This window comes from Solenopsis invicta, chromosome 8 (assembly GCF_016802725.1).
Source record: "Solenopsis invicta isolate M01_SB chromosome 8, UNIL_Sinv_3.0, whole genome shotgun sequence".
NCBI lineage: Eukaryota > Metazoa > Arthropoda > Insecta > Hymenoptera > Formicidae > Solenopsis > Solenopsis invicta.
This window is the reverse complement of record NC_052671.1, coordinates 7542658-7568861: the sequence shown is the minus strand read 5'-3', so window position 1 is coordinate 7568861 and position 26204 is coordinate 7542658. Positions and strand designations below refer to the sequence as shown.

At 32.4% G+C, this 26204-nt stretch overlaps 4 protein-coding genes across 10 annotated transcripts; 2 read left to right on the top strand and 2 right to left on the bottom strand.

Moving 5' to 3' along the window:
- Positions 1–277: 277 nt before the first annotated feature.
- Positions 278–2045, top strand: LOC113003945 (single-pass membrane and coiled-coil domain-containing protein 4 homolog). The gene is made up of 2 exons (XM_026135501.2): positions 278–523; positions 1121–2045. The coding sequence occupies exon 2, from the start codon at positions 1131–1133 to the stop codon at positions 1308–1310; it is 180 nt and encodes a 59-aa protein (XP_025991286.1). The 5' UTR covers positions 278–523; positions 1121–1130; the 3' UTR covers positions 1311–2045.
- Positions 2046–2728: 683 nt separating this feature from the next.
- On the top strand, positions 2729–4913 carry LOC105208005 (stromal cell-derived factor 2). Its single transcript, XM_011177724.3, has 4 exons — positions 2729–2970; positions 3260–3455; positions 3525–3749; positions 3837–4913. Exons 1-4 carry the CDS (start codon positions 2907–2909, stop codon positions 4003–4005), a joined length of 654 nt encoding a protein of 217 aa, XP_011176026.1. The 5' UTR covers positions 2729–2906; the 3' UTR covers positions 4006–4913.
- Positions 4848–6522, bottom strand: LOC105208004 (palmitoyltransferase ZDHHC21). The gene is made up of 2 exons (XM_011177723.3): positions 6207–6522; positions 4848–5966 (listed from the first exon to the last, which is right to left on the bottom strand). The coding sequence occupies exon 2, from the start codon at positions 5810–5812 to the stop codon at positions 4946–4948; it is 867 nt and encodes a 288-aa protein (XP_011176025.1). The 5' UTR covers positions 5813–5966; positions 6207–6522; the 3' UTR covers positions 4848–4945.
- A 2961-nt stretch (positions 6523–9483) lies between these two features.
- LOC105208014 (nicotinate phosphoribosyltransferase) lies at positions 9484–25554 on the bottom strand. 7 transcript variants are annotated; one of them, XM_039452368.1, is made up of 12 exons: positions 25343–25554; positions 18855–19050; positions 17408–17578; positions 17197–17323; positions 16417–16628; positions 15411–15529; positions 14684–14877; positions 13712–13900; positions 12224–12449; positions 11826–12158; positions 11246–11374; positions 9484–11019 (listed from the first exon to the last, which is right to left on the bottom strand). In XM_039452368.1, exons 2-12 carry the CDS (start codon positions 18925–18927, stop codon positions 10942–10944), a joined length of 1851 nt encoding a protein of 616 aa, XP_039308302.1. In that variant the 5' UTR covers positions 18928–19050; positions 25343–25554; the 3' UTR covers positions 9484–10941. The 7 variants fall into 7 exon arrangements, with proteins under 7 accessions (XP_039308302.1, XP_039308300.1, XP_039308298.1 ...); XM_039452366.1 differs by having other exon boundaries at positions 18855–19056; positions 25343–25552; XM_039452364.1 differs by lacking the exon at positions 25343–25554 and adding an exon at positions 19296–19860 and having other exon boundaries at positions 18855–19056.
- Positions 25555–26204: the final 650 nt, after the last annotated feature.

Genomic DNA, 26204 nt, shown 5'->3' with positions numbered 1-26204 from the left:
ATATATAAACATTTATCGTATGCTGTTTGAAATTTCCCAAGTAGGCCGAATAAACGATTAATCTCATGTATAATAACATTGTCGTGCAGACTATCTTGTAACGCTTAACGATAGTTTCGTTATTATTATAACGTCGTTACGCAGATATAATGTATGGTAAAGAAAGCAGCGCAACGATATTCTGCAAATCTCGATGCAACAAAGGCGATTCTTCCCTCGAGGAATTCGTCCTCTTGAGTTTCTCGCGCGCCTCGCCGCAGTGGTTTTCGGAACGCATTCAGCGCAATCATCTGTGCATACTGGTGCATACCATAGCGGAGGGGACAGCAGGAACCGGTGCCAATAACAGTTTGCTACAATTTTGCTACGTGTCATGTGTGTAAATCTGATTTGCACCAAAAACTGACGGACGTGGCTTTGTACTCCTTTCTCGCAACTGGTCGCCTCGCGCGTCCTCAAAGGTAGTAATATCTCGACGCTTACGAATCGAGACTATTATTCTGGAAAGTTCGCGTGAACGAAGGTTCGTGGAGTCGACGTGTGCTTCGAAACATATGCGTGACGAGCGCGATCGTGCGATGATTGTCATCGCGTTAATTACAATTGCCTGCTGATGCTTTTGCTGGAAGTTTCAAATACACGAACCTTAATTCGCTCTGAAATTTGAAACCATTTCAAATTTAATTCTTACCCTTTTCAGCAATTCGATGTGTTAATTCGAATTCATTAAAATATTCATTAGCACATACCTTTTCAACAGTGCGCATTAAATGTTATTTGAAAAACGAATGAATGTTCATCTTAACACTCCGTACACACTTTTGTTTTCCAAACCCTCACTGCATATCATGGATTGTTTGATAATTTTCATTTAACTTTTACAAGTATAAACAAATTATTAAATGACTTACATACATTTTACATCCTTAGAGAATATCTGTACAATTGTATATTAAAAAAAAAATTCTATATAAATATTATAACTAACTAACTGCAGCTGACAAGATATTTTAAAGAAAAGAAATGCATAGGACAAAATGTCTTAAAATGTGTACAGAGTGTTGATGCAATCGAGAAAACAAATGTACACTTGTCTTAATGCGATTGTGCTGATTTGCAGCTGTTGAAACATGCGGCAGTTAAAAGGGAAAACGAAAGAGACGAACAAACAGAAGAAGGAGCGGAAAAAGGAGTTTCTCGAGAACAAACAACGAGTGTTTACGGTCGTGTTGCCCACCGTAGCTGCGATGTTTGTGATAATAGCGGCGTATGTTTATGTTAAAACCCGTCCAAAACTGCTCGAGTACTAACGATCATACGCCACTTCTCTCGTCGTCCATTCGTTCAGATGTGAGTCACATCTGAATGACACCTTAACAATGTGCGTCGAAAATGTCCTCGCTTGTACATTCTTTCATATTTTCTAAAAAGGAGCACATTCCATTGTTGTTGTTTTTTTTTTTTTTTTTTTTTTGAGGACACCACATCTAAATCATATTGGAAACAAGATGCCGTTTTTGCAAATGTCTGTATTGTTTAATTTGATTAGAGGATATTTTTCAAGCCAGGATTTATGTAATATATTCAGATTTATAATTATCAGACGACATTAAGAGATGTGGAGAAGGGGGGGGGGTGCAATGTTTTTTACGAAAACATTACAAACATGAAAAAAGTTTATTTATATTGCATTTCTAATAAACGGTAAAATTTATTCACATTGAGTAATGTATCGAGTTTACCTTAATTTACGTCTTCCTTGATTTTTTTCTTTCGTGCATGTGCTTCGTTTCGTCATTGAAATTTCATAGTTGTACACATATATACAGAATTTTGGGTTCTACAAAAAAAATGTTCTGTCTGATTATTTTTTTTAATACTTCTGTAAACATCACACATAAGGAGAGTTCATATCTGTAAGATACACGTTTTAATAATTATATATAAGTTTTAATAATTATAAATTGAATTGAGAGTGTTAGCATGTAAAGCATTTGAATAATGAATATGGGTCCAATGAAAATATATTTGTTATATATAACAAATATGTATTGTGTATTATATCTTCCTTTTCTGTCGCCTTAGAATTGTACTATCCACAGATTTTCTTCAGTATGATTGTTTAGTTGCGTTTAAGTAAATATATATTTACAAAAATATTTCATAAACATGTTTGTGATCTTATAATGAACACATCATGTTTATCATAAATATGATTAAAATATTTATATCACATAAAATTATTTGTAAAATATAAAATATGTAGTCTGTTTTTTGGATTTTATGATTTCTTTCCTTCGTGTATATAAAATTTGTAAAATATATAAATATGTATTGTATTTATATAATATATGAAAAAGTAAATAGTAATAAGTATTTATAAATATTTAACATAAATATTGCTATCCGAAACTATATACAGCAAACATTGATATTGAAAAAAGAATTTATATATGAAAGAGAAATTTAGCCTGGTAAAAATTTTTTGTATATAATTATACATAACATTATATATGACATATCAAATGTGTCCATTTATAATTATATATAAATTTTATACAACCACATTTAATGTATGGACATATATTTGATAATTATGATATACAAAAAATTTTTTATCGAGAAAAAGATGTCAAAAGGTTCTTTCTATATATTTTTCGCCTTTTCCTGTGTCTTTTATCAAATATTATATTTTATTAAATTACGTCACCTTATTGTTAATTTAATAAGGCAGGACGAGCATCGATACTTGGAGCAGTCGGAGCATCGCGCTCGTATCGGATCGGGACGCGGACACGTGGACGGTAGCCAATAGAAAGCTAACACGTACTTACGCCCCTATGTATCACCGGTGACGGTTTTTCGCTCGATTCTCCTGTCAATTGACGCCGGGAGCACCGATCGTGATGGATTACACGGTGTTTTTTACAAGTCTTGCGATACTCTTGCTTCACATAAACTGTATTCAAGGTACTCCTCGCATTTATCTCATAGAAATACGTCTGCCCATAAATGCAAAGTTAATGGGTTATGTTATTTCTATCATCGTACGTGTCATATGCTTTTCGTTCCACTGTCTTGTCATCAATTAATTTTTTTTGTTACTTTTATTCGCATTATAATTAACGCCACGTGTATTTTTAATCGCGTACAAGTGCTTTGTCAGAAAATTAGTCAGTGTATCTCGATATCTTATTGCAAGAAGCACTGTGTGTGCAATCTTGATTAAATGTCTCAATTTTATCGATACATTTTGCAGCTAGGGGAACCCAGCATGTAACTTGCGGCTCTGTACTGAAGTTAATGAATGTAGATTACAATGTGAGGCTACACTCCCACGAAGTAAAGTATGGCAGTGGTAGTGGACAGCAATCGGTGACAGGTACCAATGCCAAAGAAGATGGTAATTCCTACTGGCTCGTTAAAGACGAATCAGGGAAGCAGTGTATGCGAGGGTGAGTCTAAGCTTATATATTAGCACAATGTTTGTACACAAGCTAATTTCTTTTTAATCTTTTTAATAGAAAACCTATTAGATGTGGAGATACTATCAGATTAGAACATATTGCGACGAAAAAGAATCTTCATTCACATCTTGTCAGCTCACCTCTGACTGGAAAACAGGAGGTCTCCGCCTATGGAGATGCTAAGGGAGAAGGTGATTCTGGTGATAATTGGATGTTGCTATGTCAGAATGATTTTTGGGAGAGAGACGATACGATCATGCTGAAGCATATAGATACTGAAAAGTAAATATATTCTTTATGGATTTGTGTAGATAAAAGATAGTGTCATTTAGAGTAACAATATATAAATTATATTGTGCATTACATCAGGTATCTAGCTGTCACTGGCAGAACTTATGGTACTCCAATCAGTGGACAGACTGAAGTAGTAGGTGAATATTCTCCAAACAGCCCTCACACACAATGGTCAGTGATGGAAGGATTGTTTATTCATCCCAGTGACTTCAAAGCACAACATTCTCAGCACACGGAATTATAGACAATTTTTATAAATGGTAACTTTAGTCTACAAGGCATGTACGTATGCATTGAAGAGAATGCAAATTCTAGGCGAAAGTAAATCATTATATTGCCAAAAAGATTCAAATATCATTGAATGATGTTCCTTTCTCGAGCGCAATTTATCTATCGTGAAGCTGCACCTTAACAATTAATAATATTAATGTCGTAGTTTATTTGAGAAAAAATTTACAGAATCAAGTTGCTTAAAATTTGTAAATAAAACATTACATTGGATTTAAATTTAACAATATTTTCAGTTCTGCTATCACATTTTGTATTATATTTAAAATTTTGTGATTATTATGTTATTAATTAATAAATTAAAAATTAATAAATTAAAATCAGTTTACCATTTAGGAAAATATATCTATCCTTCTGTCGGGCATAAATGTAAACAGATAAACCTAAATGAAATAGACTATAAATTCGACAATTATCAATAGGAACAAAATAAATACATAACATACTTTATATGAAATATCTGTCTATACACATGTTGGCTTAAGCTCAATAAGTATTAGTTTTTTAATTTTATATTAAGAATTATATTAAGAAATACAAGAATTAATCGTTATTTATTACACAGTCTGACAAATAATCTGTGCTCAATTAGACTTCTGTGAATCAATAGTATAATACTTTCTATGATCATGAAATTCACAAAAAATACTAGGGCCATTATAATTGCAAAAGTTGCAAGTTTGGGAAAAAATATTCAAGAATATTTATCTGTCAAATTTTTATAAATATCCTAGAATATTTGGTAATTGTAATATGCGCTCGTTTCCCTGTCTTCTCTATCATGTATGAATGCGTAAATATGTTGTACATATGACTGTATTTATTGCTACGTAAGTACATAATAAAAAAATGTGTATTAAAGATTTAATCTGCGTCCATCGTTTAGTCGGCTATTCTCACACTTCCTTTAGTTCATATTTGCCATTAATATCTCGCGTGCCTATGAGACCGTTATATGGAAAGATAATGTTTGATAGACCATAGCTGCCAAAGATCTCCTTTAAACTTTGTTTCCCCGTCACGTTGACGTAACGTTGTTTACCGCTCAAACAACTGTGCAGCTTCCATATACCAAGCACCAGACAGATACACAGAATCGACATCAACGTGTCGAACGTTGTGACTAGAAGTATACTCGAGCTATCTCGAGAATGCAGCAATTTCGCTAGGGCGATGGGAAAGCAAAAGTTCAGAAATATATTGAGATAATCCGCGTCGTTCTTCACTATGTGATTGATGTTCTCGTACATGTACGGGCCTAGCACGCATAAGGAATACAGGCACGTCAGAGACGTGTAGAAGCAGAACAGTATAAAGTTGCCCATGTTCTGGCGAAGCACGCAGGCACCCAGGAAGAAGCAGTGATGGTCCCTGAAGTGGAAGCATTTCCGGCAGAAGACGCAGTGTTGCGTTGGCTTGCACATGTAGCTCTGACACCGCTCGCAATGCCAGAACTTGTAGGCTGTGTTGTGGGCCGGGGGCTGCACGTTGTTGGGCTGCTCGTACTTGCGCTGTTGGGTGACCACACTGCACAGGCTACTCTGCACCTCCCTCATCTTCATAGGATTCGACTTGCAGCTGATGCTGTACACCGAGTACCAGTTCAGATACACCTGCATGCAAAGGAAAACGAAGACCGGCGAGACCTTCTCGCTGATATAAATCGTAATCACAATGACGAATATGGTGCTCATCAATGTCACCAACGGACATAGCTGTTTAACGGTCTTCACGCAAGTTCTTATGTGCTGAGACTGAGGCATACCTCACAATAAACGGTCTCTACATTTAAAATTTACAAGTATGAAACAATTTTCGCAGGCGTGCGACGTGTAAAAAAATCCATGTAATTTTCAGACATCTATATTCAGTACGAGTTTCTTTGATTTTACAGAATTTCTTCTATTTATATGTTTCCTGAAAGATGATAAGTTCATCAGAGAAATATTCTTGACAATATTAACATAAGTTCATCAGAGAATATTCTTGACAATATTATAATCCTTATTCCGATTTTATTCTAAAAGGAAATATATAGAAATACAAAGGAAATATCTAATATTTTTTAATATTTAAAGATACATAATTTAACATCATCAGAAATAATCGATAAATATTGGGTTATCAATTTTTAGCATATGGAGTTCGTTCACCGACCTTGATTATAACCTCAAACTCTCGAGTTTGTCGAGTTTATTTCAACAGGTCAAAGTTTTATATTTTCAAAATAAATACGATCGTCTGTAACTACCGATAGACGGTTGTCACGGCATAATTTCTTTGAAAATGTTCTTATTTCTCGCCGTAATGACGCGTGTTTTCACTAGCACATTCTAATGTGTGTGCCATATACGTGTAACTAAGAATCATCCTATAGGCATTAAGAGGATCCTAAATACCGGTCGTATTATAAAATAATTTTCGAATTGTTTGATAAATTACAAAATCCTTTTATAGAATAAAAGTACATAAAAAAAACACAAGACTAAGGCCGAACTTGGCAGCCAAACGCTGATTAATCTCAATTTATTCAATTAAAACCGGTTCGCCACTTTAACATATTATGCGATTAAACAAGATAGTCGCTATGCACACATTGTATAATTATGTTTTCTTTACATTTTTCTTATCATTTTGTTGATTTTAAAATAGATAACCTGTGCAAAAGGGCAAGGTTCTTCAATCGCTGGAAAACGACCATTTTTCTGTGTAATAATGTAATAATAATCCAGAGAATCTTTACTATATCTTATTGTTAGTGCTGCTGGTCTTGGGGCATCGTTAAGAAAATATAAAAAAACGCAGGGAACTTTTACTTCATCTCTGTAAAGAAAATATTGCTTAATGTTTACATCTTATTATAAAAATAATTAATAATAACAATTTGCAATGATAAATTACGTACAAATTTAAAAGTTCTTCAACTTTATTATTCTCAATTTTTTTTGTTTTCCTTATCCTTATACAGCGTCCATTATACATTACTGTCTATACTTTATTTAAATCTGTAAATGCAATTAGAAGAACGGCATGCCCGAAAATTAACGTTCGGTCGATAAAAAAGGACGACTTTAGCATCACCTTAAAAATATTTTCTAATTACTTTCCTTTTCAATAAACTTATTTTGCGTATTAGACGCCATCTCTACAACGTGGATATATACTACGATGCCAATGAGGAGGATAACGTCGGAAAACACGTCTCCCGCGATTGTTGGCATATCTGGCGAAGAGAACGCCAAGCGCGCGCGTACATAAATATGTCAACTTCAATTGTTCCTAACCGCTTTCATGCGATCGATTCATTCGTCTTGTCGCAATGTAAGTACCGACACTAATTTACGCAAACGTAATGAGGACGTAATGAGGCGTGAATACCGAATTGTAGGAGCGAATACAAGTACAAATTCACTCACCGTTCGCCACTGATCGTTCCGTCGAACTCCATCTCGACCGTAGCTGTCGAACGAACATACGTTCGAGACCCAAGATCCTTCTCATGACGATTCGTCTTGGCACAAACGCACAACCCTTCGTTTTTGGCACTCTCGAAACACTCTCGGTACTCCACGCCTGTCGAAAACTTGGGATACGAGGCAACGGAGAAGATGCGAAACACGATTGAACGCGACACGACTTTGCACCGTGCATCGTATCCGACGCGAGGGATGTTGGTACGAACGCCCGACATTTCACTTCACTTTCGACACTCCACGGCACTCTCGAAGCACTCGCTGCGTTCAAAGACTCGTACGGGACAACGAGGATGCGAGTTGAAACGCGCCACGACACGTCGCGATTACGCGCCATCCTGCTTGACCTTCCGATCGAGCGACCGTTGCCGGCTGAGCGAGACTGCGCAGCGGCGCGCACGCGCGGCCTCTCGCCGCTACGCAGTACGCCAGTACAGCAATGGTCGCTCAGTCGGTCGGTCAGGCGGGATGGCGCGTAGTCGCGACGTGTCATGGCGCATTTCAACTCGCATCCTCGTCGTCCCGTACGAGTTTTTGACGCGAGCGAGCGTTTCGAGAGTGCCGTGGAGTGTCGAAAGTGAAGTGAAATGTCGGGCGTTCGTACCAACATCCCTCGCGTCGGATACGATGCACGGTGCAAAGTCGTGTCGCGTTCAAACGTGTTTCGCATCTTCTCCGTTGCCTCGTATTATCCCGATTCGAGTTTCCGACGCGCGTGATGAGTGCCGGGAAAGTGTTTCGAGAGTGCCAATAACGAAGGATCGCGCGTTCGTGCCAAATGTGAATCGATCGAAACGAATCGTCGTGAGGAGGATGATCCTCCGTGACCCTCAGATTAACGGTCGGTTGATTGGGACGTCGCGTCGCGCGTTCAATCGCATATATCTTCTTCGTTGCTCCGTATCTCGAATTTTCGATGCGCGTGAGTACTTGGAGTGCCGAAAGCGACGTGTCGAGCATTCGCGCCAAGTGTGAATCAAAACGAATCGTCGTAAGAAGGATCTTGGATCTCGAATGTTCGAGAGCTGCGCCCGAGACGGAGCTGGATGGAGCGATCAGCGAACGGTGAGTCAATTTATTTGTATCTACTGTTTATTCGCCCCCCACGTTTCAGTATTGCATTCTCGTAAATCGCGACAAGACGAATCTTTTGAATCGCGCGAAAGCTGTTGGGATAGAAAAAATTTGAAGTCCGTTCTAAGGTTTTCTTCGCCAGGTGTGTCAACAGTCGCGGGTGACGTGCTTTCCATGATTTAAACTGCACATACAGGTATCGTAGTGTATGTCCACGTTTAAGAGATGGTGTCTCGAAAAATCATATCGGCTAAAATCTAAATCGTGGACATAGACACTCTCAGGCTTCGTCTTTCTTTCGATTTTTTCATAAAACCTATCTTATCCAAGTTTTTTTTTTTGGTGCATATGTTTATTCTACAATAGGGTTTTGTGATCTGTCAAACCGAATCGAAAATTAATTTATTGTGTAATACGATCGGTATTTATACAGGGTAATAAAATATGAGCATACGCATTCATGTAAAAGATAATTATATCAGAAAAATCTCTTATGTTTGAATAATAAGAACATCTCCACTTGTGTGTAGAGTTATTACATCACTGAACAATCAGTAAACAATTTGGTAAATTATTACTTGTAACTACAAATTGCAAATTGATATTTTTTAGTTCTAATCTTTATACATTTGATTAAAATATAAATGGTATTTTATATAATATCATTCAATAAAATTCACTTTTTTTTTTACTTAAAAATGTAATTATATTATTTCAATGTGTTCATGTACTGGTTCAATCTTTTATTTGTTCAGTGATTGAGAGATTATATTCAAATTGGAAAAAAAATTAGATTCTTCAAGAAACATTTTGCAGAGAGCAGAATAGATTGGTAAGGATTTATAAGGATTGATTGATGAGGATTTAATTACTGACATTCAAGCAAATATATAACAGCTATATGCTATTTATTCTCACTATAAAAAACACGAGTATATTTTACAATTATGCTTACGTACCGTAAACGAACATTACAAAAGAATAACAGATCTTACGTTGAAGATATATGGTAAACCACGATTAAAAACAAGGTGTAGAACTAAAGCTTAATTGTGTAATATCTTAAGTGTAGCACAATATTCTAAAATTACTCGAAGAGCGATGTAAAATACACTTTTTTCTGAAAATATTCGGACAAAGTCGGTCGAGACATATAATTTACATATATTAGGTTGAGGAAAAAGAAATCCATTATTTATGTATATATGTATATACATAAATAATGGATTTTTTTTCCTCAACCTAATATTATCAGTCTACACATACCGTAAATGAAATGAAAACAGCTATAAATAAACGATTTTATCTTTTGCTCACTAATTGTCAAATATTAATCAAATATTAATTTTAGATATGATACATCCTCCTTTCTTTCTCTCTTTTTCTCTTAATATATATGTATACATCAATACAGACTTTTATACATATTGTACATGTGCATGTAAAATTATAAATATGTATAATTATCATGCGCTCTTTGTACATTTGTGTAAATAACAACGGTAAATATATTGAATGTATCACTCTTATGCAAGACTATTATTAAAGCAGTCTTCAGCAATTAATAATAAAAATAATAATAATAATACAATTGGAATTTACAAATATATATATGTATATAGAATGGAACAAATCTTTAAAGAGATGGAAAGAAAATTCAAAAAATAAAAGAAGAAAAAGAAGAGAAAGACCAGTAATGCAACAATAATGTGATCGAGATAAAGAAATGTGAAACAATTACGCTACCGTATATTGCCATTTTTCGAAGTACTTTTCAACCATGTATACATATATATATATATAACCTAGACTAGTTCTAGAAAATTAATTATTATTCGGAAATTTGAGTTGTGCACGCCTAAAATCGCACACACACACATATACTTTTTTTGTACACTATTTTGTACTTTTTTTTAGTAGGAATAAGAATATGTATATGTGTGCACGCGACAAAGCTACAGTTCGTAAATAGACTTCTGTAACGGAATATCTCGCCTATATTAATCGTGTAAAACTATACATAAATATGTTATAATACAATTTGCGCAAAATTTACCAAAATATACTGTTGCCACGATAATATAATTCGATATTTTTAACAATGAAAATGTAAAAAATATCTCTTAGAATCTTCGCTCTCCTCTTTCTCTCTCGTAGTATGTTCTACGGCGCAATCGTGTTTACAGTGCACACACGACGACAGTACGTTGTCATTGCTCTTAGAGAAAATATTTATTATGCATTCTGTTTGTATAAGTATCTGTGAATCCTAATTCTGTTATTACTCTGCATTTATAACTGCTAGAGACTAGTTTAACAATACTCTTGTATAAGAGTAGTATGCTTCACCGTAATTCTCCAATCGGTGCATTTTGAGACCACAATTCGTCAATAAATCTATATAAAGTATCACTAACAGCTACCTGTAATAAACAGAAAAAAATAACATTTAAATAACGTTTTGTATGCTTTCGAGATTTTTATGAACAATGCAAATATCTATTTTATTGATACACAAATAAAAAATATTAGACATCTTAAAAAGACTATTCGATTCTTTGTTTCAAACAATTCTAGGTCTATTTGAGAAATCTATATTTAATATATATGGCCTTAGCAATTCTCGAAGTACTAAACATTAATTGTTACCTTATATGGTGTTGGATTTAAATTCCTTTTATGATCGTTACGCAATGTATTGAGGGATTCTTGTACTCTGTTGCGAATTTCTTGCAATGTAGGTAATGGCTGACACAGTTTGCCATCTTTCCAATATATCTGTAAGATGTATTTTATGTTTTATTTATAGTCTAATTATAAATATTATTAACATAACTATAATAATGATACATATAAAATACTTTACAAAGAATTAAAGAAATATATATTTCTGCTTATATGCAATGTGTCACTACCACTAAAATAAAAAAACTAATAGAAAAATATAGAAAATGTTCAATATTAAAAAGTACAACAGAATAATTAAATTTTTGCGAAGAAAAAAGTAAATTTTAAATTGATCAAGGAATTCGAACTGTGTTACAAAACAATATCTTTTACACATTCACATATTATTATACATAATATATAGTTTGTTTTCAGCTGAACTTTTTGCACAATTTTGTTTTTCCTCTCTAACATAGAAAAAAAGAAAAAAAGATGAACAAAGCAAGAAATTTAGCTGAAAAGACCAGATTTATATACTGAAAATTTATTGTTTTAATCACACCTTGTGTAGAGACTCTACTCGGGATGGTGTAACATTAGCCCTTTTCGTTTGTTGAAACGGATGCCTACAAAGAACTTTCTGCATCTCTTGGGGTGGTTCCTCTGTTGTTTTCAGCAAGAGATCTATCAATGCGTAACCATCAGATCCGTATAGTCTATAGGCATCCTTCTTGCCTGGTATTGTGACTTTTCCAACCTCTTGACTGAGTTTGATCCTTGGCTCGTTATTGATTTCCACCATTTTGTAAACGCAGCCCAGTGCTGGTTGCCTTTGACACGTCACGAGATGCGTTCCGATTCCGAAGCAATCAATTTTGTGACTCTGAAAAATATCCTTTACATCCATATCCTTTACATCATAACTACTACATACTATAGCCACTATTCGTAAATCTTTACCTGCTCGTTCAAGCTTATTATTGTCTCCTCGTTGATGTCGTTGGATGCGCAAATCATCAATTTTGCAAACCACGGTATGTCGTACTTGATAGCAATTTTCTCAAAAATCTCCCTTGCCACGTTACTGAGATACGCTAAATCGCCACTATCGATCCTGATACCAATGGCTCTGTATCCTAAGTCGTTCAAAGCTAATGCTACCGCACAGAAGTTTAGCAGACCGCTCCTATTAGTAAAATATTTATCTATAAGAGATCTGGGATAACCATTACTACTTTACATTTCTATTAACTACAACTAAATGTTAAATAATAAAAAGCAATTCAGTCACACACTTTTTATGCTGTAATTCTGTAACATTACATAAAATCAAATCTAAACTTGGCAATGTATTCTGTGAGAATACGTCCTTGTTTTTTTGTTAATAATTTCTTATGTTTAATTAATATATGAAAAAATTAAAAAAAAAATGTATTTTTAAATTATTAATTTTATCAAAAATATATTCTCATTCAATTTAAATTAAAAAATAATTTTTTAGAATTTTTATCACTTTTATATTTTTTACAACATCAAATCTACTTTTTAAATTTGCCAAGTTTAATCTAAGATCTAAGATAAGAAACATTGCACACAAAAGATAAAGCACACAATAAAACAACTAAAGCTATCTCAACTTGTGCATTCACTGTTAATATGAATAGAGCAATAGCTATTTTAACCAATTACATTCAGTAAAGAGAATTTTATAATATTCTGGCAAACATACAAAAATAATCAATCGGTGCTATATCAATGTATTGAGAGTATTAAAGTAAATTTAGCGTTTTATTATACTTTTATTTACAAATATTTTTTTTACAGTATACTGTTTTGTAATTTTGATGACTTAATAGTGTTTTGGTTTTGTGTATAAACTCTTGCAAGAAAGTTCGCGACAAAATTGCATATGTTTGAATAAGAGGCAAGATTCACGTAAGATATTTGCGTTATATGTAGAACGTGCCATATCAATTATCGAAAGAATTAAGGGGCAGAATTGGGAGGGGCACTATATAAGATCACAGGTACATTACAACTAACAACTAAGTTCTAATAAAAAAATAAGATTCTGGTTGTTTTATCCCTAATTGGCACATTATAACATGATAAGATAACATAATTTGCAATTTGCCCATTTTACAGAATATTTCTTCGCCTAACATTTTCTGAGCGAGGAATACGGGAAGAAATTAAATTAATCATATCAACTATTAAATAATTTAAAGAAACTTTAAATTGTAGAATTATAGAAATACACCCCCAAAAAATAAACTTTTTATATATTCCATTAAATGCAATTTCAATCATTACAATATTACTTATGAAAGGATATTGATAGGCTTTAGTGTGGCAAAAAATTAAAATATAGTTTGCAAAGCGTAGATCTGACGAGAAGGAGAAGGGGGATTGCATTCCGCAAAACAGGCAAACAGAGCGATATCGTACCTCACATAGAGCTCACCCAATTCGCCTCGTCTTAAAAAGCCATTCTTGCGAAGTTGCGAAGTCGATTCTGATATAAATGGGTTGTTTCTCACACGGTTTTGGGCGTGTGTATTGGACCCCTTATTTAGAAGTTTATTCTTTACGTTTAGGCTGGCCACTTGTGCCTGCCCCTTGGCCGACGTCTCAATGCTACAAACACACTTTTGTTAGGCTACAAGTGTGTATACGCATGTCGTCATGCCTGTTCGCGCGACGCGCTGATAAAACTAAATAATATATAATTGCTAGTGAGATCGAATTAAGAGTACACTTTTGTTTCATTGAAATATGGATTTACTTTTTATTTGTGTAAGTAGATGAATATGTAACGAGATAAAAAATGAAACCTTGTACAGTCATAATGTACAATATTTGATTTCTGAAGCCATAATTACGATACTATAAATTACACACCTATATAGATATAAATTTATGCATGTAAAAAAAACTGTTCTAATGATGTACGCGTCACAATCGTTCTACATAAAATAGAAGAAGCTAACACATTGACAATTAACGTGCATAGTATACATAATGTCTCAAAATACATACTTACACATTTGAAATAATTTTTTTTTTACTTTAAAGAATCATTTTTAAATTCGAATCTTTAAATTTTTAGTTTCAAAATACTGCACTTTTAATTTATATATAATTATCAAAATAACTCAAATAAATGTAAAATAATCAATAAAAGTATAATAAACTAATTAGCGAAACATATACGAGACATATAGTATACTGATAACTAATGTATAAAAAAATAAACGAAAATAAAATTTATGCAAGCTGCATGCAAAAGACTGATATAAAATTGATACGACTACGAAAGGAAAGTAAAGCTCACAAGTTGCAAACTTTAGAAACCAATATCGAGCTCTATCTACTTAAATTAAGAAGCATTAAATAAACATGCGATCCTTAACATCGTACCTCTTAACATCATATGTGTCTATAAGAGCAGTGAATCGTTCTGGATAAGCGACGGCATAACTGATCAAAGCCGCCAATTCTCCATCAGACGCCTGCGAAGCTATAGCTTCCAAATCGTTAGCAATAGCCTCGCGGTGCTTACAAGCAAGTTCCAATACATCTAAAATGTCGCCCGTTTGCTTATGCTCCAGTGTCTGCAATAAAAATGAATTAATTTTTTTTTCCTCTTTTCGATTATATTTCCCACAGAATTGCATTTAATTCAACATTTATTTATTTATTTATTAATGACAGAAAGTCAGAGATAGGAACGCTTAAGTAACAAATCACCATTACTTTTATTTGTTTATAATAATTTGGTAAAAACATTACAATTTTTCATAATGGTAATGGTAACACCAAAGTTGGAATAATATATTTTGACAAGTAACTCGTTACCACTATACGTTACTCATTGAAAAAAGTAACTCGTTACAATTAGTTGACTCGTTACATAACAAACAAAAGTAACGCATTATATAACGAGTAAAATTATAAGTAACTATTTTTTATATGTTACATAAAAGAGTTGTTAAAAGTTATTTCAACCTAGGATTTATTATTACTATTATGGAAAATTGTAACATTATTACCAAATCATTATTAATTATAAAAAAGTAATGATAACGGCATTAGTTGTAATTTGTTCTTCCCACATCTGGAGAAAGTTCTTGTTAAATGCACTTACTTTCTCGTGCAGATCGCTGATGCTGGTGAAAGATGTAATGTATGAATGTGCATGTGTACCACATACAGGTATATTGAACAACTTTCCAGCCAAGACATTACTAGTTCCATCAAACCCGCCTGTAACATAGTTAATTAATTTAAATTTTATTTAAATTATTTATAATTTAAATCCACTCGTGTTTTTATATGTATTAAAATATGTGAAAACTAAACTGCAATTCGATCTATGTTTTATCCTACATATATACATACATACAACATATACATATATATATATATATATATATGTATATGTATATTTGTATGTATGTATATGTATATACATATATATTAGATCGGAACTATATCCTTTCAATCTGACCTCCTAAATTGTTACTCATCACCTAGGCAGTACCAACTGACACCAAGTGGAACAATGTATTGATTTTACTTTTCGTGAAATTGTTAAGTATAGTGTAAGGGTGCTCGAGTGGTACCAGACACCTCCATTTTCTTTATATATTACCTTGCAGATTGGTATAAATATATATTTATTAAGACTTTTAATATTTCAAATTTTATATATCACTAATAGATAAAGACAATGAATGTTCCAGATATATTATGTGTACAAAATAATTACTAGTACATGTATAAAAAAATAATATATTTCATCAGCAATCAAATATATGTAATGCATATGCAACAAAAATTTCTGCATTATATATTTTTATGTCACAATGTAAGCCATTGCAACATTAGACAATTGCTGTGCACAGCAATTAGTATAATTGACGCGTGGAACGCGAATAAAAATGGCAATAAAAATGGCAATAAAAATGGATATCAGTGGCAATTGACATAAATTTCTTATGCAATAAATTTTTTTCCAATGCTAGATCGTTCTATTTAACAAATTTATAATAATTAATCATTTCATTTTAAACATGATAAGTTGATTATAATTCGTAGATTTTGTCAAGTTAAATCGATATAGCTAGAGTAAGTATATATAAAGTATTTACCAACATAGCTGTACTTAGACGCGCTCAATCCTCCATCAGGTCCTTGCGCTCTGCGAAGACCAAATTCAAGTAATGTTATATTTTTCCCGGCGACCATACGATATCTCGCCGCGTTAGTCGCCATTAGACTCGCGTAGTTGACTAACGTTAACAGGGTTGTTTCTAACAGCTGCACTATTATCAATGGCCCTTCTACTCTTACCAAAGGAACTCTACAACATATTAAGATCAACAATTAAACCTAAATAATTTAAATTTATTCAATCAAGTGAACAGAAAATTAAAATTACATTGATATAGTAATTTAAATTAGAGTAAATACTTTTTAAATTACTAAATATCTTATAAATGATCTTGCAAGTACAGCCACAATTTTTTGGCTGCAAAAAATTAACTGAGGTAGATAAATGATTAGTAAATATTGTAATATCACATATCTGATATTTAATCAATCTAAATAACAGACAAAATCTATATCTTGTTTGTGAAATTTAGAAAGAAAATTTTTTTGTTGCATCTGTTCATATCAAGGTTAATCATACTTGTTATAAAATTGGACTGTAATTGGCAATGAGGCCAAAATTTTCTAAGATTGCTGAAATGTTGCTGCTATAAATTCTATACATGACAACCAATATTTTAGTAGATACAAAAAAAATAGTGATAAATTTTTATTGTAACACCTAGGAATCTACGTCAGCACATTTTTTGAGTGTACTATATATATAAACATACATAAACGTTTTTCTTTTTTTTAAGAATGACTTTTTATGAACGTACCTTGGAAAAACAACAGATCCTTCATCAATAGCATATATCGTGACATTATTTGCAGTAAGACTTTGCAGATAATCAAAGAATCTTTGGTCTACTGTAGCAGGCATAGTCGACTTCAGGTACTTGATATCTGCAGTATCAAAAAAAGATATATAATATAATTCACAAAAAAGTAAAATATATATGTATGGAGTAGGCTATAGTGAATACATACCACTAGAGGAATAATGAAATTTATTTAAAAACTTTATGCATTCCTCAAGACCAGCGAAGATCGTGAATTCTCCCTGAAAGGGATTCTTGCGGAAGAACAAATCGAACACAGCATGATCGTTCATTTTGCCACTCTTCCAGTAGGCATAAGCCATAGTAATTTGATACAAGTCTGAAAAAAAAAACAAGCACAATTCTTTAGTAACAAAGCAAGGGCCTAAGCAGAATGGTTAACTCATTATCTTAAGAAAATATTATATGACTAAGTTTTTGTCTTTAGTAACGCACAGTAACTGTCTTGTATCTCGAATCTTAATTTACAAATAGAATCTTTTGTTTAGTTTAATACTTAAGACATAGTCATAAAATAGTTATTGTGTTACTAAAGACAAAGACTTAATATGTCGCAGTTGGAATAAGTTGGAAATTATAAAAATTAAAAATTATTATTTGGCACTAAGAACCACTGTAACTGAGATAAGCTTGCTTATCTTATGTACAAAGATTGAAATCATAAAACTTGTCTTAAGATTACAAGTCAACCATTTTGCTTAGGCCCTAAAATTGGGAGTATGAAAAACCTTCAACAATTCAGCACTATCTAAAAAAGGATCTTACAGAGTGCAGATCACGGTCAGTACATGGTCAATAAAAGGGAAAGTGTCGTATAAGAGGCAAATCATGCTGTTTACAGGACAAAGTTGTACATTTCATATTCAATCGCGATCAAGTCGGTATCAGCTATGTAATACCGCGTTTTTTGCCGGCGAGAAAATTGCATGTCATGTTTTATCTCCAAGGCTGCGTTTTGCAGTATGCATACCACAAGAGATTCGCCGCGAGTGTCTCTTTACATGTGAAAGCAACTCTGTGCCACATTCTAGACAAGATTCGCGCGGACAAACGTATCTCGCCGCGAGATACCACCGGCCGAGAGATGTTTACGCACGGCTTACGTCATCGTCGAAATATTTACAAACATAATCACGCTCTGCTATTGTACAAATCATTCATGTACGAGTGACCCTTCGCGAGCGGCAGAAACGCAGTCGCGCTCGATCCGGAGCGACAATGATATTCCGTATGTATTTATTTCACGGTCAGCCGGGTCAGCGTTCTCGCCCCTCACGACCTCGCGTGACTACGTCGAACGTCGCGAGGGCCGAAAACACAACGTGAAAAAAAAAATCGATCCGATTCTTCGGATGTGAAAGAGAAAAGACAGATATCCTTCGGCTCGTTGGAGAAAACGCGTTTTCGTTTTCTTGCGTGGGCGAACGTCTCCGTACGTCTCTTTCGAAAGACGAGCGTTCTCCTGGCGCGAGACAAGGTGAGGCGAGTCAGATCTCTCAAGACTACCTCACTCGCGAGGGGACGTTCTCGCGGAGGACGTGAAAGCGCGGACAGGGGTTGAGGTTAGTTCGACCGCATTTCCTCGTTCGGCGTACCTGTGAGCAGCGGCTGAACGATGCCGTTCTGCCACGAGTTACAGCACGTCCCGCCGTCGTCGTCCATTGACATCTCGAAGTGAGGACCGCTCGCGTGCGCTCGCTCCGGGAGGTACTGCTCGCCGCTGCTCTCTCGATCGCTCCCTGTCACCCCAGCTCCGCTCACGCTTCCAGTTGCACTCACCTTCTGCACTTTCTGCATCTCGGAAACAAACCGGGTATCTTACACGCACGCGTACATATATACAATACACACACGTACGCGCGCTTATATACATATATGCATTATGCGCTATGTGCGACGCTAGATGGCTAGATTAGAAAAAAATACCTGTGTCGCGCGGGTTAGGTATTCGGTAAGGGGAGGGAGAGGAAGAAATGAAGGGGAAAAAGGAAAACGGCGAACGCGCGCGCGAGCAGTTTGCACGCGACGAGTCTTACTTTGCACGGGATTCTCGCTATCCGATCCGACGACGACCGCATCATCGCTGATGACAATGCCGACGTGATAACGTCGACTAGCATGCCTCGGCGCGAGCCACGATGTAATATACGGCCCGCGAGAATCGATAGGGAACGTTTGAAGGACGCGCGGCGCCGTTGGCACGGCCTGTTACACCCGCCGATCCCGCTAATTGCACGCGCGCGAGCCGGCCATTCGCTCCGACGAGATCAACCGGGGCCATACACACACACACATTTTGGATCCGTGCGTGCGCATCCCCCGTCCGGTTTCCGCGAAAACGGGAGATTGCACGCTTTTACGATCATCCATCTCTCTACCAGCTAAGATTGCCCAGTATATTTTTCGACTCAAGTATTGATAAAATAAAAACAAATAATATTAAAATAAAAAAACGGAATATAATTTTTCTACTTTGCTGAAAATTTCTCATAATTTTTATACGAATTGGAATATTTTTCAGAATTATTCACTCTGCGAGAAATGATAATAGAATCGATATGAATCGATTTGATGTCGATTCGATATCGATTATCATTTCTCGCTGGGCAGAAAGTCTACATCTCTTAGAATTTTTCATACATGTAAATTCTAAAATATTCTGAGATTTCTCAATTTATAATTTCTAAAAAATACTTTACTTTTTCAAGTTTTATAACATATTTCGTCAGAAATTATGGAATAAAAAATCTTAGAAATCTTCAGAATGTTTTATAATTAACATACATGAAACCTTTTCAAGATTTAGATTTTCTGAGTATTTCTGAAAAGTGTTTTAATTCGTATAAAAAAATCTGAAAAAGTTATAAAATAATACAGAAAAAATTCTGGAAAATTTATATAAAAAGTTCTAAGAAACATTTTTACTAGAATATTCTGATTCCTAAATGATTCAGCGAGCGAGAAATGATTTACACGACATACGTGCTTTATCTCAAGGACATTCTTAAGATGTATGGACGTCCCTAGGAGGTCCTTGGGAAAAATTTTTTATGTATAATTATATACCAAATGTATGAATATATATAATTATATACATATAGTTATATGAATTATATGAATATATATAATTATATATGAAATAGTACGATAATTATTTAATGATAACGATATTTATTTGTATTTTATGCACACTGAGAAAAAAAATTGGTTGAAAAGCTAAAATATTTAGTCCGATACATACAACTAAATATTGGATTGATTTAACAATTATTTAGTTGCACGAAAAAAGATGTAGTTTATTTATATTAACCATTCCAATATTTTAACGAAGAATTAATTAAATCAACTCAATATTTAGTTGTACGTATCGGACTAAATATTTTAGTTTTTCAAGCAATTTTTTTTTTCAGTGCATAAACGCCCAACTTTGATTTCTACCAAAATGGGGTACTTCTAATCTCTTTTTCAAAAAAATCTTCCACTTTTAAAAAATCTTAATGAAGGAGATTTTTATACGTTTCATTTATTTTTTTTATCTTTTTTTATTAAACTATTATTAAAAAGAGAAAAAGATAAAATAAATGTCCCAAATGATTGAACGTGATCTTTTATGTCTGGACACTTATGCTAAAACTTATTATTATTAATCTTAGGCCAGTATTCATGGTCGTAAGTAATTTTCAATTATAAAATAAATAACGAATTTACTTTTTAACGTTAATTTTTTTAATATTTAAAAACAATGCATTTTATAAATATTTTAAAATACTAAAGATATTTGTAAGATAAATTATTTTAAATATTATAAAAATTATTGTTAAAAACATCAATTTATTATTTATTTTTAAAAAAATATTTTGATAATGTTTGCTTAAATTTTTTAAGGAGCATTATGTATTTATTAAAATAATACTTTTTGTTTTTATTTTATAAATAATATATTACAGATAATTATTTTGGATAAGTATTTGAGACATATTTTTTATATGTTTATAATTGTGTTTTATATTTTATATTTTAGTTGATTACATTGCTTTACATTATAAATCTTTATAAAAATATAAGTAGCAATTTTGGCTCTGCAACATTACATCCGATTATTGAAATATTTATCTTAAATCGAAATTAAAATTAACTCACATTGGTAGAAATGGACATAAAAACGAATTACTTAATTTATTGAGTAATGCTTTGCGATAAACAAATTAATTTTTTATTTAACATATAGAGGAAAAGACTAGATTAGAAATAATGAATTATATAATTAAATATTATTTAGTTGTGATAATGAGAGCATTATTGATTGTAGTAGTCGCTAATTAATTCTTAAAACTGGAAAAAGATAAAAAATTAGATAAAAGCGAGATTAAAGTTAATTTATATTGATAGAAATGGACGTTAGGGCGACGAACTCTGATTAACTTATCGTGTAATTGCGCTACATTAGAAAATATAAAGACAGAAAAATTTATTAACAGAAGAGAAGATTAAATCAGAGACAACGAATTATAATTAAATATTTTGTTGAAAACATAATTCTGTCTATTAACTTAATTAACCGGTGATTGTCATTTTTTTTATTGCGAATAAAATTAATTTCTTGTTGCTTGATAAGGAGAAAGATTGAATTAATTTAGTCACAGTTTAATTAAAATCGCTCTTATTCAATGAAAAAGAGCAATATACACAGGATATTGAATGCTAATTAACAATATCAGTTACCCTTTTTCTCTATAAATAACTTAATCAAACTCTTAAAGCATAATTAATTTAATTCATAAAGTATTATGTGAAAAAAGATACTTTCTTGGTACCATCATAGATCTCCCGAACATATTGTCAAGTTTTTAAAATTACTATATCTGTACATTTATTTTGAAAATATAAATAAATAAAATGTAATATAATTTAATTAACGAAGCTGAATCACACATAACAAATTGAGTAAAAGAATTATTTGACTTGTAAAAAATTGTAACTTTTTATAATAAACGTAATGTAAAGAAAAATATCTCTCTAGGATTTTTAATTTAGAAAAGTTTAAAAAAAATACAGAAATTCCAAACTCTTCAAAAATATAATTATTTAGACACTTGAAAATAAGTAATTTTTAATAAAGGCCAAATAAAAAAATCGTGAATCACAAGAAAAGAATTTTTATGCAAAAATGTTTTCTTCAAGAGTTTCGTTGTCTTGCTCGCACTTAATGCTATTTGTCTCCTTAATTTTGCTCTGCAAATTTATTTCTTTTTAAATAAATTATTTTCTATCGAGAAAAATTATTTTTAAATAAAACATTCACACATTAATTTAGAATATTAAAATGATTTTTACAAAATTGTCATTTTTCACAAAAGAACAATGTCACTTACAATCTTGCTACGTTTACACGTGACTATTAATCGGGTTTAGTAACATCCGTAGTTATGAAACTGGCACCAATTACAGTCATTCTATTCTTCAGAGAAATACTTGTGATTGGTCAGTTTTATAACTACTGATGTTATCAAACCCCTATTAATCATGACGTGTAAACGTAGTAATTGTTCGACATAGAAGGATAACCTTGTTTATCACAGGTAAATTAATCTTGGTCGCTCTAATACTTTACAACAAAGATTTTTCGCATTACAAAGAGAGAATAGAGCTGGAGCGAAAGACTTCTTTTGTATTTCTACATTTCCACATTGTATTTCTAAATTCTTTAAATTTTTAGAAATATTTCTTTTCTTTGTTTCTCTTACTTTATCAAGTTTTATTATCCATTAAAAATTTCTCGAATAGAGCCTTCACTCCTTAGCTTCTTCTAAAAAGAGTTCTTTTCATTCTATTGTTCTTTTCATTCCATTGTGATCTTTTTTTAGAGAAGGAAAGACATAAGTACGGAAAGTTGATTAACGATGTTGTTTACGTTTTTTCTTTTTTTTTCGAAACAAGCTTGCTTGAATTTAATTAAATTTTAAAAATGCCAGAATTTAATGATATAAAAACGAAGAAAATCTCCTGTATATTTTTCTTTTTTTATTTATTTATTTTTATGAAAGATAAAAATCGTGCTGGCATCACAGAACGATATCAAAGAATTGTTTTTGAGTGGCCCTACAAATTGAAAGGAAACGAATTTAGGAAAAATGAAGAAGTGAGATTCTATGGCGAAGAATTTTTTTTGTCCGGGAAAACGAAAAGATCCATCAATTGACCTATTTTCTATCAGCAATATTCAGTCAGTAACATTCTCGTTTTCAGATAGTGAAGGAGCGTCATAATGATAATATCTTTCCATCTTGCAAGTAATCTGATTGATAAGTTCTGACATACAAGTTCAAGAATTTAACGATACTAAACGCGTATCTCCTATATAGCTTCATTTTTTTAATTTCATTTTCCGAAAAATATACAATTCCTCATTTGTTGTTAAAAATGATAACAAATAACTTGTAATACGGAAAATTTCCATATTTAACATTCTTCTTGCATGAATATTTGTTTTCTAAAATTTTTCCCGGGAAAAAATTGTTATATAATTACATACATATAATTACATATACTTATATATATTTCAATATATATGAACATGTAATTATATATAATTATTTATGTATAATTATAGACATATAAAACAATTGTTGCTAGGTTTGAATGATATAAACAAAATTATTTCTACAGAGACTTTTTTCGGTAATATTGTAAAGAAACAAAAGAAGAAAAAATTTAGACATTCATAAAAGGAAAAGAAATTTTAATAATGAAAATTGTATACTTCTAGATTTAAAAAAAGGATTTAATTATCCTTTTCATTTGAGAAGAAAATGAACGCTCATAAATATTTTTTTAATTTTGTCATTGTCATAATTTCTCGGTAACGCTATCAATATCGTTTTTTTTGTCCTTTCACAAAGAACAAAAGAACAATGAGTTATATTCTACTATATTCTCTATTTATGTTCGCAGGGGAAGATTTAATGTTTCAAATTCCAAGTTCATAAGCTTTTCCAGATTGCCAGTTATTATCGCAACAGTTTAATGTCCATTTCCACCAAGAGTGTGTTTAAATTCCCTTCCTGTCCCCTAATAGGTATTATTTTGTTCTTGTCTAACATTTAGTAAACAATAAGGATAAAATAACACCTGGAAGACACTTGAGAAAGAATTTAAACGTACTTCAACATGGATTAATTTTAATCTCGGTTCTTCTAAATTCTTAAAATAAATTTAAAAGAGGTAAAGAGTAAGTGAAATCGAGATTAAAATTAAAATAAATCATTTATTAATTTTTAAGATTAATTATTAAGATTAAAATAAATTAGAAAAAGGTTAAGAGTAAGTTAAATCGAGATTAAAGTTAATCTATATAGAAATAAAAATGAACATGAGAGAATTTAGGACGGTTAAATAACGAGAGTCATACGTATCATTATCACTTTTGCGTAACAATGAAGATAACGTAATGGAGAGAAAAAGTGAGAGTTCCGTTAATTGCAAATTAACTACAGATAATAATTTGCTCGTTAAATTCTCTATTTTAATCGTTGCATTACGTTATTCTGATGAATGATTACAATACATTTTGAACACCGTTAGCAAACATAAAATATTCTAATGCTCATTTCGACACATATTTCTAATTTCCCTCGCAAATATATCTCTTTATATTCTACATAAGATAAAAAAAGATATTAACGATAAGAAGAAAAATCGAAGTCCAAAAAATTTCTTCTTAAATCCAAGTTTAAACAAATATTATAATATTTCTTTTATTAAAAAGAGTCCAGAATCACTATACTGGATCTTTTGTCGAATATAGAACTTTTTTGAGGTAATATTAAAGATGTTAAACAAGATTATTATTTATCGTATCCTCCTTTTTATGATTATCTTTGCTTGTATGTAACTTGTCATTGCGTATTATTTTAATTAAAAATCTATTGAAATTTATTTAGAGTTAACAAAAGAATGTAATAAAAATTGTACATCTTTTATATATATATATATATATAAAAGATATATATATTTTTTAGTAGTTAAGAAATGAACTTTATGTGTAAAATGCACTATTATATTATAAATCGCTAAATTCACGTACGATTCTTCCTAAGTGCTGGTACTCGCGCGCTTGAAGAATCAAATTACGTTAAACCGAAACATCGCGGTAAAGGAAGTATAATAATAGTGCACGAGCACACGATGGCAATTAACAAATAGTTCGATTAAACACACGTATCGTTAGGGGCAACACATTGCCGCAGCCGACGTCGGTGCGGAGACGGCGTCGCGTACTGCGGCAATCTTCGCGTTCGCCTTCGCGCAGAAATAAAGAAAAAAAAAGAGGGAGAGATACTTTTCGAAGCCGGTCAAAGTTCGCGTGTGGAAGAAAGAAAAAACGAAGGACTTCGCTTTTATAAGTCGCGTGTCACTTCTCCCGCAGTTGGAATTGTTGGTCGCTAAGTGGGACTTCGAGTCTCATTTCGATGAATCATACTACTCGTTCATCTGCTGTAATCCTTTAGTCACGTCGGAATTTTCCTTATCGTTATATTTCCGTTCGACCGATCTGTACTTCTCGTCGACACTCAGATTTGGAACTGATTTATTTATTTCAAAATCGAGACTATACTTCCATTCATGCAGCAAATTACATTAATATTGAAATAAATATTTTACAAATGTTAAAAATTGTCCTTTTATTAAAATAAACGTATTTTTGAATGAAATGAAGGGGATTAAACCCATTATTTTCTACGTTTTTAAAAATGTTTTTCAGATGTTTTAAAAATATTTAAAAACATTGTTTGCTACTTGGGTAGATGACCTTCCTTTTTTAGAAATTGTTCCGTTTCATTCTTCACTTTTACACGATTTCGATAATATATTTTCAATAAAAAGTCGATCTGTTCAATAGTTGAGTCATTTTGATGTCATCTGAAGAAGAAGAAGAAATACAGAGA